The 17053-nt window shown below is 33.9% G+C and overlaps 1 protein-coding gene across 20 annotated transcripts in view; it reads right to left on the bottom strand.

Annotated features, from left to right (window-relative positions):
• Positions 1-17053, bottom strand: part of CREM (cAMP responsive element modulator) — a 70023-nt gene that overhangs the window by 33653 nt on the left and 19317 nt on the right. For 12 of the 20 annotated variants that reach the window (XM_072652009.1, XM_072652007.1, XM_072652006.1 and 9 more), the window contains one exon: positions 4047-4193. In XM_072652009.1, the coding sequence (XP_072508110.1) occupies positions 4047-4193 (147 nt within the window). Of the gene's footprint in view, positions 1-4046; positions 4194-4354; positions 4477-7630; positions 7884-17053 lie in introns of those variants that run through there. The other 8 variants (XM_072652008.1, XM_072652029.1, XM_072652015.1 and 5 more) reach the window with 5 other exon arrangements.

Raw genomic sequence — 17053 nt, 5'->3', positions numbered from 1 at the left:
CTAATCAATTTTGTCCTAAAACTCAAGAAAGCAAAAGAAGCATATTCACAAAATAAAAATGAAGGGCTAAATGCCATCTAGAGAAACATATCTCTCATGCTGTAAAGTTTCCAAAAATGTTGTAGCTTAAAAAGCTTTCTTATTCTAGTATCTCTGATGGAGCATCAGAATCTGCCAGTAACTTCCTAATACATACTAATAGCCAAAAGTAAGTAATGGCACAAATCTTTAAATTCTGAAAAAGTCAGAAGACTAATTTAGGACAGCCTAGAAACAAATGAAAACTTTTAAGGGATCAAACTTCACTATTTCTTCCTAGGTATACTTAGACTTGGAAATGACTCAATCTCAGAGAAACTACTATTACGATGGTTTGAGCTCTCCCTGAAATAATCCAGTTATAACTTAAACCCACAATCTAGAATAAAGTTTGTAAGAAAGAAAACAACCAACAGTGACCCAAACGCTAGTTAAAAACACATAAAAGTACATCAGTGGAACAAATGAAATAAGGAAGAACCAAAGAAATAGAAAATAACAAACCTAAGAACATAAATTAATGAGAACAGGAACCTCCTATTTGACAAGAACTACTAGGAAAATAGGAAAGAAGCTTAACAGAAGTTAGATTTACACCAGTATGCAATGCAGTAAGAATCAAATGTATGTGCCCCGTGAACACAAAAGCCTTTATCACAACAAAAAATTAGAGAATGAAAGATGACTTTCACAACTACAGTTAAGGGGTAAGCCTTTAACTAAAGAAGGGTTAGAGAGAATCATGAAAGACATGGTATAAACTGATACAAAGTGAAGTGAGCAGAACCAGAACACTGCACATAGTAACAACAATATTATACAATGAAGAACTGTGAATGACTTGGCAATTCTGAGCAATATAATGATCCAAGATGATCCCATAGGAATCATGATGAAAAATGTTACCTGTCTCCAGAGAAAGAACTGATGTTGTCTGAATACAGACCAGAGCATACTATTTTTCATTTTCTTTTTTTTTTTTTTTTGCTCAGTGTTCCTACACAAAATGGCTAATATAGAAATGTTTTACATGATGCACATAAAAAACCTATATCAAATTGTCTGCCTTCTCCGGAAAGGGGGAGGGAAAAGAGAGAGGGATAGAATTTGGAACTCAAAACTTAAAAGAAAAAAATGAAATGCTAAAAATTATCTTTGCAGGTAATTGGGGGAAAATAAAATATTTAATTTTTTTTAAATTAAAGACATGACAGATAATTTTGATTACAAAAAAATAAGAACAAAGACATAATAAAGATAGAAAATGCTGAATGGGGAAAAAAATTAATATAACGGATATCTGATATTTAGGATACACAGTGAACAGACATGCATATAACACCAAGAGCCATGTGCCAATAGATAATAGGTCCAAGCATACAAATAGTTTTCTAAAGAAAAACTGCAAACTATACATGGTCATATGGAAAATATACTTCAAATCCCTTTTAATGCAAATTAAAACTCCAAGATTTTACACCATAATTTGCAAACTGGCAAAGATCACCAAAAAAGAGGAAAAAATCAATGCAGAAGTGACAGGAAAAATAGGTACAAAAAACATGCTATTAGTAGAGCTATTATCTCTTAAACCATTTTGTATCATGAATCTGAGTTGATGTAAAAAAATAATTACAATGTTCACAAGGGAGGTTCAGAGACAGAAACAAAAGTCTAATATATAATACTATATCAAAACAGTCATACCTTCAACTTTTTGTTATAGTAAAGAACTAGGAAAAAATAAGTCCTCATCAATTGGGGAATTGTCCAAAAATACTCATTTATGAATGTAATGAGATATCATTATGCAGAAAGAAATGACAACTATGAAAAATTCAAAGAAATATGGGAAGATTTGTATAAACTGACAGTGAAATGAGACAATAACAAAATAATTATTTGACAATAATTTACATGGGAAAAAACCCACTTAAACAAAGCCCAACTTTTAACAATTAAAAAACTAGTATGCTGAAGAGCAAATAATGAAAAACATCACTCTTCCTCTTGGCAGAGAGGTAGCAAACAACTAAGGCAGAATATTATACATACTCTCAGATGTAATTATTATATTATGTTTCTTTTGATTGCTTTATATGAGAAAGCTCAATCACGAAGAAAGGGTATTTCCAAAAATTACTATAATGCTAAAAAAAAGACAACAAGAGGCATAAAAATAACTTATTCTGAAAAAGGATTATTACGTAATCAGAATACACACACACACATACACACATACATACAAACAAACATATACAAAAACAGAAAAATTTCTCTCTTAGATCTTAGCAAAAATTTTAAGGCAGTATGACAATGAGATGAAGGCTGGCCTTAAGACTCTGGAAGAACTAGGTTCAAGGTCTATATCTGATATACATTAGTGTTGTGATCATAGTCAAGTCACTCTTAAGACAAAGTTAGAGAAACGTGCTGAATTCTAGCAGTAGAGGCAGCTTCTATGCTGGGAGTTGCCTTATTCTGATGAAATCATAAATCCAGTTATTTTCTTTAAAAAACTCTATACATTCATCTTCATATAAAGAAAATTCATTCATTTGCTCAATATGACCAAATGCCCAGTATGTCCAAGGCTCTATGCTTTCCTTCAACTTTAGTCATGTAAAAAACTAGGGGCAAAGAAAGACATGCCTATTAAGTTAAGAATTTAAAGAGGATGACAAATCTTTCCTGATGAACAGTCTAGATTTAGGAGTCAAGAAAATTTTTAAACTTCTCTGTAAATCATCTACTAACATACAGAGCATATATTTGGATTAAATTTTCTTAAACAATTTGAACAGCATAAGAAAAGATGCACAATACACAAAGGGAACTTTCAAGTTTTAAAGGATGATACCTAAAATTTAAAATATTATGTTGCTGAAGGGATGGCTCAATGGATGAGGAGGGATATGTTTGAAAATAAAAGTAATGTAAAAAAAGATAAATTTTAAAAAGTATTCATTATACGGCTGGATTCAAGCTTTCAAGAATGGACACGAATAAAAAATGCCAAGTCATGATTCCTTCTTATAGTCAATAATGCCAGTATTTGTAGAAAGAGAAAAAAGCATTCCCCCAAGGGAAAAGAAAGTGAATAAGCTGAACACAAAAATGATACTCTTGAATACGCGCTCCTAACCCTTTCTGGAATTAACATCATAAACAATACAAAATTTTAGCCACAAAAGGTTATTAATGACTTAAGATCTGCTTGACTAAACATTTCCTAGAGAGTATTACAAGACTAAAACTGTAAGATTATAAAGAAATTCAAATATTTTTAAGAGAGCAAAAACTCAAGAATATATAGCATCAAAGTGAATTGAAATATCACTTTTCTGAAGAATATAAATGCTAATTTCAAAATCAGTTTTCTCCTTGTAACAAATGACATTCCTAAAAATCCACCAGCATCCTACCACCATCATCTCAATATATTTGCCAAATGTATTTCAAGAGGGATTCTCAAAATATGTACCACTGAGTGATTTAGGTCTGACTTTTTTTCCCTAGAGAGAAGCAAGCTAGCTGACTAATTTAATAACAGCTAGCATTTTTATAATGCTTTAAAGTTTGCAAGCATTTTACAAATATCTCATTTGATCCTTACAACTACTCTGAAAAGTGGGTGCCATTATATCCATTTTCATAAATGAAGAAATCAAGGCAGAGGTTAAGTGATTTGCCCTGGGTTCACAGAGCTAGCAAGCATCTGAGGCTGCATTTGAATTTAGGCCTTCCAAGTCTAGAGTTCCAGCCACTGTTCCACTTAGCTGCTCCATTTGGCATCATTTTGCAAATTTCTAAGAACAGACCCCAATTCCTAAATCACTACCCTAAACTACCAAAGCATGGCACTTCAGAAGTATCACAGAAATTCCTCTGCAACATCTAAGAAAAGATTTAAATCAGAATAGCTCTACAGAGAAGACAGTAACAACTTAGGCAATATTTTTTTTGCAGCCTAAAAAAGTTCAAAGTCATCCAGAAAAAAAGCTAACCTGAACAGTTTGTATTTGTGGTGACTGGATAACCGATGGCTGTGGTGTCTGAATCACTCCCTGGACATGTACAGTTTGACCTGAAGGCAACTGCACTAGAGTTACAGCTGGAGAGCCTCTTCCGGTGCCTGATCCAGCTACAGAAACCTGCAAAAATGATCATTCAGTATTATAAAAATGTCACAATAAAAACAAAACAACAGTAACAATGGTCAAAAATAGGCACTATTTATCACTCAGACTGGTTTATTTTTTTATTTATTTATTTTTTAGCTATCAAGGAATGACAAACAAGCTGTTATATTTACCATTAGGAGATTATTATTATCCTAGAACAGTTGTTCTCTAATGTTAAAGATATTAAAAAAAAAATCCATGACCCTCACTTTCAGTTCCCATGTTAGGTGGGCTAAGAATGTTTTCAGCAAAGGATTCTAAGGCAGTTAAACCACCTCACCACTAAAGAAACCAAGCCTCCTTTAGGAAAGATCAATGCTATGATTAAATTCTCATATGACTATTCTTACCTTTTTCCTGTAATATTTTAAGAGTGAGGAAGCTAAGCAAAAATTAAACCTGGGAAGCCATTTTATTTGAATAAATCTTATGTAAAATCTCAAGTTGATGACATTCTGAGGTACTTCTGATTATAGGACAATGCCCTGCCCTGTAGCCTCAGTACTACCACATGTATCTATTAAAATCACAAGTTAATGCATACCAAAAGTAATACCAAGAAGCCCACATCCTTGTAGAGGGTCTTTAACCCATGAACATAAGGGTCCTTCTTCTGTCCTATCTCTTGCTATCCCATTTAACTCAAATACATTGTACAAAACTCTGACCATGCTAAGAAGAAAAACTGTCTCCTCCACTAGCTGCCAAGGTCCTCTTAACAAAAATTTCCATCAGCTAAAGCACATTATTGCTAAAAGAAATTTAAAATTACTAAATCTCTTAATCACAGATTCCTTCCATAAAAACATAAGATTAAGAAACAACCTTTGACTTCTAGGCCACTTCTTAGTGATAGACATACCCAGAAAACAGCAAGCTGTGTCTCCCTTTCCCTGCTACTGGGTAACTTTGACACATAATTCTTGAAGCGCAGCAACCAAGTCCTACAACCTTCAAAATGTTATAGAAAACCAGGTACCTGGCACTGTATCCATGGAGCTGCAGGAAACTTTGTGATCTTATTATCAGAGGATATTTGTAATTTTCAACACTTCTCAAGACTGATAAAGGAACAGAACAGTGTCAGGAAAAGGGCAATGGAATCTGACACTGGATACATTCAAATTCCAGCTGTCACACATGTCAGCTGGTGACCTTGGACATTCCTCTCTGAACCTGTACAAAAAGGACAGTAAAACAGACCCGTCTTTCTACCTCACTGGGTTGTTATGACAATAAAATAAAAGGATATGTGTGAAAATGTTCTGCATGTGATAAAATGTTATACTATCAAAAATCATATTGACAGTAAATGTAAATAAATCAATCCAGTAGAAAAGCATATCCAACTTGATATAAATGAAAAAATAATGAAAATCTCTCTTTATACCACATAAAAAAATCTAAGTCTCAGAATCAGAAAGACTGAGATGAAGTTCTGCTTTTGGTGAACACTACTGCATGACCCTTTCAGTGTTCTAAAACCATTAAGTTGCAAAGAAGGTGCTAATCTATATATTGGAAGTTTCTCACCAAAAGCTCCCTTACACAGATGAAATTACAGGTCTGGTAAAAAAAAAAAAAAAAATAAGGCAATCGTAATAGGTTTCTCACAAAAAGCAAATCCTCCTACCAATCCCACAGATATTTTACCCTCCCCCTAGCATATACTCAGCACTGTGCTATACTGTAATATAGAGAAAAAGGATGAAATATCCTCCTTGATCAAAAAGAAATTACTACTTAGTTGGGGTGGCTGAATGAATACATTATATTAAGAGCAAAACTGTGTGGTCCAGACAGTTAAGGAGTTCAAAGTAAAGGTCAAGAATGGTCAAAGAAAACTTCATAATTTGGCCTTAATTTGAGCCATAAAAGGATGAGTAAAATTAAGGTGGTAGAGGGGAAAAAGTCTGAGAAGTAAGAATGAATTAAGGCACCAAAGTGGGAATGCACACAGGATGTTCACAGGTCAGTGAGGACAGTAGCCCAATTTCAACATTCATTTTAGAGAATGTAATGGGACATAGTAGATCTGGGCCAGACTATGATGAATGTTTTTAATATCAAGCTAAACATGGTATTTATTTTGTACCTTTATTTTATAGGCACTGGGGAAGCATGCAGAGTTTCTGAGCAAAGGAATGATGTGATTAAAAAAAATATATTTAAGAAAATCAATCTATCAGAGGCAGCTAGGTGGCTCAGTGGATAGAGTGCTAGTCCTAGAGTAAGACCTGAGTTCAAATCCAGCCTCGGACAGTTACTAGCTGCATCACCCTGGGCAAGTCACTTAACTTCTGCTCGCCTTAATCTACTGGAGTAGGAAATAGCAAACCATTCCAGTATCTTTGCAAGAAAACACCACGAAGAGTACTGAATCATGGGGTTAAGAAGAGTTGGACACAACTGAACAATAACAATAATCTGCTTCTAGTATGTAAAATGAACTGGAAGCTGACGAGACTGGGGGGGCAGGGAGGCCAAATAAAAAAGACTACTGCAATAACCTAGAGTATGAGGGAAAATAAATTACAGTGGTGGTAGCAATAATGAATAATGATTCCATTGAAAAAACTGGGCAATAATAAAAAGAACTGAGGAGTGGGGAGTAAGAAGGAATTATTAATTCAAAAAACTGAGTTAAGTGATAGTGGGACATAGAGGTGAAAAGTCCAATAGAGGGGCTGATATAGAACTGTGATTCAGAGGAAGATCAGGGTAAAAAGTCTGCTGACTTTTATCTTAAAGAAGCTCCCTCAGAAATCTATTCTTAAAGCACTCTTTTCCTAAAAAGAATAATGATAGCAAAAAACTATCTTAAAGGCGTATTACTGCCAAGAAATCCAAAGATTGTTCCTGCATTAATACCAGAGATTTTGCTCTAAGAAGGAGCTTTCTCTGATACAGACTTCTCCAAAGATCCCACTAAAATGTAGAAAGAAAAATATGACATTCCTTCCAAATGGTCCTATTTTGGGAATGTTAAAAGCTAAGTCATCAAAATAAAAAATAAGCAGTTTTTAACTAATGAAAAACTGAATTGGAATTTCATGATTTGAGTTGAGGAAGTGGTATCTTAATAAAAACTGATTATTTTGTCTGAATCTAAAGATATGCATAAATAAGGGAAAGAGATTCAAATATTAAATATGCATTCCAAGATTTTTATAAGTAAAAAAAAAATCTTAGCTTTGAATAGCATGATACATTTATGTATATCCACCGCTCTCCAGATAGCCACATTAAAATGAATACTAAATGCAGATTTTTTTAGTCACTTAAAACATAAGTTATATTCAACAAATAAAAATCTTGTTAATTTGTATGTCTTTATTTACAATAAAGATGTTTCCCAAAAGATGTATAAAGTGATCTGTTTAACCCTTAGTGGGCTTGTAGTTTACCTTTTTTTCTAGATCCCCTAAAGAGCAGTCCTCCTGTGTGTGATGCCTGAAACATAGATTATGCTGATGCCACCACATCCACTGAAAACCCCACTATAGACAGTTAATCTGAAGAGATAAATTAGATGATGCGATTTACAGCCTTACTTGGCTTTGCAATTTAAAAAATCCTATTAATGACACTTATAACTGGGAGAAACCTCACAATGTTGTAACACAGCACTTGATTTAGACCTAATAGACTACATCCAATCTGTTGCTAGGTTCCCTGAAGATGGATTTGTGATGTCACAATGGACCTTCAAATGTCACAGAAGCCTGTATTTTAAGAGAGCTGATAAAGTAAAAAGTGTGTTAATGTGAACTAAATTCTTGAAATAACCCTGTGACCAAGGAATCAACTGTCTATAGTCTCCAATTTAATTTCAAGTAGAAATAATGAGATTCCATTAGCAGGTAGAGCTTTTAACTAAAAAAGCTATCACAATTCCAGTACTAAAAACAGGTGTCCAAAATCTGTTTCAATTTTGAGGATGACTCAAAACAAAATTATTAAAAGTGGAAGCAATAAATAAGATACAAAAACGTGCACTTCCACCATATTAAAATTTATGGGAGGAATGTATCATTTGTGCTTCTATGGGGGAAAAAACGGTCAAGAGGAAGGAAACCTGAAGTAATCCTCATTTTAGCCAGTATCTTCGGCCCTGCTCCCACAAAAACAGCTTTTGTTACCAGAGCAGGAATATAAATTGCAAAACAGACTAAGCCATTTCAGAAAGGTTCTTCCTGCCTACCTTCAGAAATAGTTGCTACTAAGCAAGAGCAAATCCACAAAGACAGAACGATGTGGAAATATAAATTGGTTCAGAAACTACATAAATGAGAATGTTAATATTAAAATTAAAATATCTGATTTAACTTATAGTGTGTTTTTAACCTAATCTTTATATTTATGTGATAATAAAATTATGAAGGGAATCATAAAAGGTTTTAAAAACATCTATTTAAAACTGGATGCATAAACAAAATTAATAATCCAAAAAAACCACTCTTCTTAATGTTAGAGAAGTAAAATAGCATAATTACAACTTTGAAAAATAAACTCAACTCCAAAGATTATATGTGTGTGTGTGTGTTATCAGTAGGAAAAAAATCATTTGCTTTAAGGTTATAAGAGTTTTAAGAAATATTTGGTAGCCTGAACTTAATTCTGGAATTGGGGAATGGGGGGGGAAGAGAGATGTATGGGAAAGAATGGAAGAGAATGGAGGAAAAAAATTTATCTCTAAAAACATCACTTGTTAATATTTTCTACAGGATTTATCCATTATGACCAATACTAATAAAATAAAAAACCCACCAAGAAGTACTCATTAAGTACCCATTTTGTCCCAAGCATTGTGCTAGGAAATAGAGATACAAAGATATCCCTTCTCTCAAAGAGCTTATCCAGTGGAAGAAATACCTACTTGTAATGTGCCAGGTACTGTGCCAGTACCTGGTCAGGCACAAAAAAACCAAACAAACCCCAAACCAAAAAACCCAATATAACCCCCACTCAGATTTAAATTAGAACTTACATTCTCATGAGAAACACAAGTATATGTAAAAATATATACAGCATAAACATAAGGTTAATAAATACAAAGTAGCTAAATAGAAGGAGTTGCATCTTCAAGGAAGAGAGGACTCTTAAGATGTGGAGCTAAGGAAGAAGTATGTTCCTCCTTGGACAGGGAGGACAGCCGCAACAAAGGTGCAGGACTGGAAGGTGGGATGTCAAGTACAACACACACAGAAGGTCAAATTTGGCTGGAAGTGGGAGTAATGCCCAGTGAGGCTGCAAGGATGGGTTGGAACCAAGTTGTTATAGGGCTTTTAAAAGCCAAATAGTTTATATTTCATCCTCAAAGCAAGGGGAAGCCACTGAATATTTTTTCAATAGGGAAGTCACATGATTAGAGCTGTCCTTAAGAAAAATTACTTTGAAAGCAATGTACAGGATGGATTGAAGTAGAGATGGGAAGACCAATCAGGAGGTCTCTGCAATAACCTAGGCAGGGAAGTGATGAGGGGTCTGAACTAAGGTGACTAGGGTGGTATATGTGTGAATGGACAAAAGGTATTGGAAGTGAGAGATACTATAAGGAACCAACAAGATTGGTCAAGTGATCAAATATATAGGGGTAAGTATGAGTGTCTGACAGAAATAATAAAGTTCAGAAGGTCAGGGAGAGGATTGTTTGGGGGGCAGAGATAGTAAGTTCCGTTTTGATTATGTTAAGTCTGAAACATCTGAAGAACATCAAGTTTGAAATGTCCAGTGCAGAAAGTATGAGACATACAACAGAAGCTAGAAAAAGTTTAGAGTTAAAGATATAGATCTGAGAATTATCAGAACAGTAATGAGAAACCCATGTGAGATGATGATGAGGTTACCAAGAGAAAGAGTAGTGAAAGAGAATAAAAAAGGTCCAGAACAAAGTCTTGAGATACATTCCAAGGTGATATGATGGTGATGAGAAATCAACAAAGGAGACAAAAGGAATAGTCATATGGTATTAGGAAAAAACCAAGAACAGCCTCAAGAAAACCAATAGGGTAGAGAAGTACTCAGAAGAAAAGGGAACTCAACAGTATCAAATGCTGAAAAGAGGTCAAGAAGAATTGGGATTGAGAAAAGGCCATTAGATTTGGCCATTAAGGTATCACTGATAAATTCAGAGACTAGTTTCAGTTAAGTGATGAAACTACAAGGCAAAGATAAAACAGATTATTTGTGAAAAGCTTCTGCCCAAAATCAATGTATCTAGGATAAGAAGAAAAGAAGTTGAATGGAAAAAAAATCTCCGTATCAAATTTCTCCAAATTTCTACATATCTTTGGTAGCAAAAGATATGTAGACAACAAATACATAAGATCAATATTCTGGAATAGATAAGGGGTCAAAGGATATGAAAAATATTTGCAAAAGAATTGCAAAATGGTTAACTACCACAAGAAAGAATGCTCCACATCACTAAAAACAAGAGAAATGCAAATCAAAACAACCTGGCGGTTTCACCACATACTCTGCAAACTGGCAAAGATGACAATGAACAGCAATAGTCAACCCTGGAGAGGCTTATGGGAAGATAAGGGCACTCATATATTACTGGTGGAGCTGTGAACTGGTACTACCATTCTAGAAAACAATTTGGCACTATCCAAATAAAATGATTAAAATGTCCATATCCTTTAACCCAGAGATTCCATTACTGGTTTCCACAAGGAAATCAATGTTAAGAAAGTCATCACATACACCAAAACATTTAGAGCAACCAGCACTTTTTGTAATAGAAAAGAACCGAAAACAAAGTAGAATAAAATCAATTGGGAAATGGGTAAATAAATTGTGGTCAGGAAATATTATAGTACCTAGTAGTTGAGTGGATAGAGTGCTGAGCCTGAATTCAGGAAGGTAAGTTCAAAACTAGCCTCAGAACCTTAAGAGTACTATGGCCCTAAGCAAGTCACTCAATCTGTTTGCCTTAATTTCACTTAACTGAAAAATAGGGATAATAATAGCACCTGCCTTTTAAGGTTGTTATGAGGATAAAATGTAAAAAGTTCTTAGCACAGTACCTAGCATATAGGAGACACTACATCAATGTGTATTCCCTTCCTTTTCTCCCACTATGCACTAAGAAATGATCACAGTGGTCTAGAGAGAGAAGAACAGAAAGATCTACCAAACTGATTCTGAGTGAAATACACAGAGCTAAGAAAGCAATATACAGAATGACAACAAAATAAATGGAAAGAACCAACACACACACACACACACACACACACACACACACACACACACACACACTAGAATGTAGCACAGGTTTTTGAACTTTTTCAATTTACTGATCATGTTGATTTTTTTCCTCTTCTTTTTTTGCCTTAAAAAATATTATTTGCTATATGGGATGGTTCTCTGAGATGAAAGATATCATAGAAAACTATGATGATACTAAAGATATCAATAAACACTTACTTTAGAAAAATATAGTTTTAAAGTTTCTAATTTTAATAATTAGTACATTGGTTTCTATTCATATAAATCCTTCAATGATATTCCTGATAACTAATATCAGAATGATTATTCTAGTAGTCTTAGAAAAAACTACAATGCTTAGGAAAAAAAAGACCTCCCACCTCTAATCCAATTATTCTTTACCTCATTACTCTACTTCACAGGAATGTGTATTAGTCCTTAAAAGTTTAGTCCTTTTTCTGTTACTGGAAGAAATGGCAGATCAACTAATTCAACAACAAAAAAAAAGATGTTGAGTTTAATCTCATCTTATTTCCCCCACTCATCCAACTTCTGAATAAGAAACTAAGACATAATAAAGTATTTACCCCAGAAAAATATTAAACTGAAGTTATGATCCACAAAACAATCTAATTTACCTTTGGAAAGTCAGAACTTAATATAACTAAGAATATATTCTACCACTGCTAACTTTTCATTTTTTAAAAAAGTAACTATCTTCCTAAAATCTTTATGATTCAAATAATGAGCGACTGCGAAAATCCCACACAAGATTTTGTTTGAAAATTGGTTTGAAAACCTAGTTTAAAGTATGAAAATCAAGTTCCTTGTTTGAGAGGGTAAAAAAAACCAAAACTTCTCCAGTATAATTATTATGAGATAAAGGTTATCTTTCTTATTCCCCTAGTTTGCAATGTAAACAGTTCTAAAGGCAGAGGAACATAGAAATTAGAACTGAAATGGACTGAAATTAGAACTGAAATTGGACTCCAAGTCCAACCCCCAACATCTTGCAGATGAAAAAATGGAGGTTTACCCATGGTTCCAAAATATTTTGAGATTATCAGAATTTAAACTCAGATTCTCTGACTTCAAATTCAATTTTACCATGATGGTGCTGTAGAAATTTTTCACCATTTAGGCTTTTTTTTTTCCCCAATAAGCTAAGGAATCTGAAATTGAAAAGCCCAAATGAAAATCCAAAGTACTACTCCCAGATCTCTACTTATGTGCCAGTTCAGAGGTGTTAAAACATTCAGTCAGCAGTCCAGTAGCAGGAACCAAATTAAAATGCAATTGGGAAATATTTAACAAAATAAATAAAAATACAATAGAACACAGATAATGTTAATGTGTGGTTTTCTACATCAACATGAGGCCCACAAGGAACCCTGTGTATGGTTTAGTGGCTCCCATTTCTATTTAAGTTTGACATCCCTCCTTTAACTTATTAAAGCACAACTGTATGAAACAATTTGACTTTTATCAACAACAGATGTTCCTAAAGCAATGTTACTACATACCACGAATATGGCATTCCAAGAACCTACATTTTCAAAGAGTAAAAGATTCTAAAAGAATAATAGTAATAATAGCAATAATAATACTAATATTCCAAGTTAAGTCATTAACAGTAAAATCCAAATAATGTGTTAGAGTTTGCAGGATCAAGAGAACCTTCAAAATACAAAAAAATATTGACTGGAAATCCTAAGTAATACACATAATTTAAGAACACAAAAAATAATTTTTAACTAATATAAGACATTTCCGCAGTTGAATTCTTTTTATGAAACAAGTATAAATTAACCCTTTTTCTTTCTACTCTCTGAATGCCCACTGGATAGAATAGTGAGCCATGGGTCACTTCACCAAGGTCACTGATCCAATGTCTATTCTAATTAGGAGCATACTCCAGTGCAGCTTAGTTTTCCTTTGTTACACAATCATCTCTCAGTGAACCGTATCACCCTAATCCCAGTTAATCTACCCTGATTTTCTTTTGTCCCCTATCAGAAGACACCATTTCAAAGAATATTTTTACCTCTTTCTTGCTACAGCTGAGGTAGCTTTTGGAATGATTTCAAATGGAGAAAAGACACCCATTAAATCAATTTAAGTTCCATACACCCTTTCCCTCGCAAGAATCCCACAGGAAAGTATCTTGATCTTTCACCAACAATAAAAATCATAAGTTCAATTCTACAGTAATTAAGAAGCCCCCAGTAGCAAAGTGGCATCTCTTACCCTGGAACAAAATAAAGTTCAAGAGCTATTGAAGTCCTGAATTATAACCAAGTCCTACATCATTTAACTGAACATTATGGTTTGATATAACATAACTACTAGCTACAACGCTTACTTTGAGGGATTTAACAGAGATAACCTTGGCATAGGTCACCATCAAGTGCAATGCAGTAAAAAGAGGATGGGGTTGAAATTCCAGGGCTGCTACTCACCATCTGGGACCTAGGGCAGGTCCCTTCACCTTGCTGAGTTTGTTTCCTCATCTTTAAAATGAGGGGGTTGAACTAGATGACCTCTAAATTCTATGCTCTCGTGAATTATGCCTGATCATGCTAAGGATATCTGCAGGTAAAACCAACAATGACGTCTCTTCAGATCAGGGCAAAAGTGGAACCAACAAAAGGACCGTAACAAGGAAGGCACTTGGGATGCCTTATGAAGAAAATGTCAATGGCACTTGCAAGAGTGGTTGGACTTGATATAAATACAGAAGCAAGAAATTAGTGCTAAATATAGCAATTTTAAAAGAATGCCAGGATTGATTTTTTTTTTAAATATTTGAAGAAGGGAAAGATTCCAAAATAATAGAAAAGATCAGAGATAATAGCTTTACCAGAAAAGTTACTGGAGAAGAAGTCAGCAATTACTGCCACATAATGCTTCCTTTCTTATAAAGATGAGAAAAATCAATGCAAACTGAGGGTCTCCCCAAAGAAAACTAAAGTAGTAATTAAACAAGCAGGCTTTAACAGATCATCTTATACAGAAAATCAGACCTTTACAGTCACACACAGTTGACTGTGAGTTATAGAGAAAATAAAATCCTATTGATGGTGGGAGAAACAGACATGATAACTGTCTTAGAAATTAATAAGCACTTGCTGAATTTAACTAGATCTAAGTATTTCAAGAGATATTGTTTTAGACTTGTTTTGCTTGGATACAAAAGGGAAGTACAAGGAGAAATTAGGAGAAGCTGAAAAAAGGCAGATGGTTGCCTGGCACATAGCACTAAGTAACAGTGATTACAGTAAGCTTTACGTAAGGGAACATTTCCAAATATTACACCTACCTAAAAAACAGGATGATCTCCTCAGAAAGGTGATGGGGTATTCTCCCTCACTAAAAATCTGAAATGATACTGGATGATCAAGAGACACCATGCCTGGGATTCAGGTCTGATAGAGCTCAGATTAGATGGCCTTTGAAGTCCCTTCCAACTCTAAGATTCTAAAGATGCTATGACACACAGCCCATCAATAAGCATTTTCTACGAAGTATCTATTATATCTCAGAAACTATGCTTGATGCTGACAATGCAAAGAAAAAAAGCAGTCCCTGCCTTCAAGGATCTTATATACACATACATACGTGTATACAAGGTAACTGGATGAGAAAAGACACTAATTTATGGAGAGGGAGTTGCAATCAGAAAAGGTTTCATGTAGAAGGTGTTACCTGAGCAGAGTTCTAAAGGTAATAAGAGATTCCTAAGAGGCTAATGTGAACATGGAAAGAGTGTTTTCCAGGCATGAAGGATAACCAGCACAAGGGTGGGAGCTGGAGTTCCATGTATAAAGAATAGTAAGAAGGACAGTTTGGCTGGACCACAACATGGATGGACATGTAATAAGGCTGAAAAGTAGGTTGAGGAAAGATTGTAAGACCTTCATTCAATGAATTGCTTATTATGGGCCTTAAGAAAGGCATTAAAAAAATCAAGATGTGTTCATCTAAGATGTTGGCTAGAGTCATGGAGGATACTTATCTCTTATGTTCTTCTATGTATATGACATGCTTTTTATTCTTTCTTTGTATTTAAGTTTATATTTTCTCTATTTAAACTATCTCTAGTTTTAAACTTTTCTCTATTAAAACTATCTCTAGTTTTCTCTATTCTGTATTTGTGTTCTGACCCTTGAGTCTAAAATGAAATTTTAAAAAATTATTTTAAAAATGAGATGGTTATTCAAATAAAAAAAAAGAAATCAAGGATATTAAAGACTGCAAAAGATATATAACATATAATAAGAGCAAAGGGAAACAGGAAGCTTAAATGGAGTACTGGTACAAACAAGCTATTAAAACAAGTAATGGAAGGCTTTTTCTTGTACGTTGGGTGGATCCACTTTAAAAGACTATAAAGGCATGAGGCTGTTACAATCTGCACAGAGGGAGCATCTTCACATTCATTTTTTGGCAAAATATGATAGGGTTCTAGTTTGAAACTTTGGGTCCTATGTAATAAAAAAGCCATTTTGAGATGCAAGTTGGAACAGCAGTACTAGTAACTTTATGTAAGCAAACCTAAAGGCTCTTTTTTAATACTAGATTACAAAAAACAGAGTTACAAAAAATTCTGAAAAAAGGTCAAAGTGGAAACTAAAACGCTCTGAGGATAAAATGACCCAGTGACCAAAGTGAACTGACAGCATTATACTATAACAGCATCTTAAACTGCTTATGCAGTGCTTTATAATAACTATTATTTGCCAAAACAAAGAGACAGCATAGATCCAGTGCATAATCTTTTCAAATACACTTGTCTTTATGTCTCTCCCTCACACATCCAAATGTTATATGGAGAAGAAAATCCACAGATCTGACAAAAAGAAACAAATAAGGGGGGGAAAGGGGAAAGAGGAAAGAATCTCAGGAAATATATCCGACAAAAATCTAGCATCTAGACTCTAAGAGACCTGCAATTTTTCTATTAGTAAAAGCAACTGCTCAAAGCATAAGTTTTGTCCAAGTTTATCAAGAGGCAGCTTTTCAAAACAGAAATGTAAACAATCAATCATCATTTCAAAAACTATTCAAACTCTACCTCAACTAAACACTTGACAATCTTTTACTTATGCCATTTGTTCTTTATTGAATAAGTAAAAATGAAGTAGGGAATTCTGGTATAATCTGCAATTTTATGTACACTTTCAAAAATGAAAAGACAAGGACACATCTGAAATAAGGGATTCTTTTTTAGGATCACTTTCAGTAAGTCATCAGAGTCAATATAAATTCTCCCTAATTTTCTATACTCATTCTAGATCTAGAATACTGTAAGATGATGCTAATTCATAATGATGAATTTGAGGCAATGTTAAATTTGGAATCATTAAAAAAATCTATACAGTTGTAAGTATTAAGTGTATACCACTCATTTAATTTTCTGTAAAAGTAATTAATGTATTATGTATATCATAACCCTCAGTTAAGCAGAACATCATATTCATTTGGGATAAATTTGAGCTTAGTAAGATTAACAATGCTTTATTTCTGTTGAAACTATCATGATGGAAAGGTAAAATCCTAAAAGAGTTTACCAAAAGCAGCAATTTACCAGCTCAAATTTGTAATTCTATAATTCT

Source organism: Notamacropus eugenii, chromosome 3 (genome assembly GCF_028372415.1).
Source record: "Notamacropus eugenii isolate mMacEug1 chromosome 3, mMacEug1.pri_v2, whole genome shotgun sequence".
Taxonomy (NCBI): Eukaryota; Metazoa; Chordata; class Mammalia; order Diprotodontia; family Macropodidae; genus Notamacropus; species Notamacropus eugenii.
This window is presented reverse-complemented; position numbering and strand designations above follow the sequence as displayed.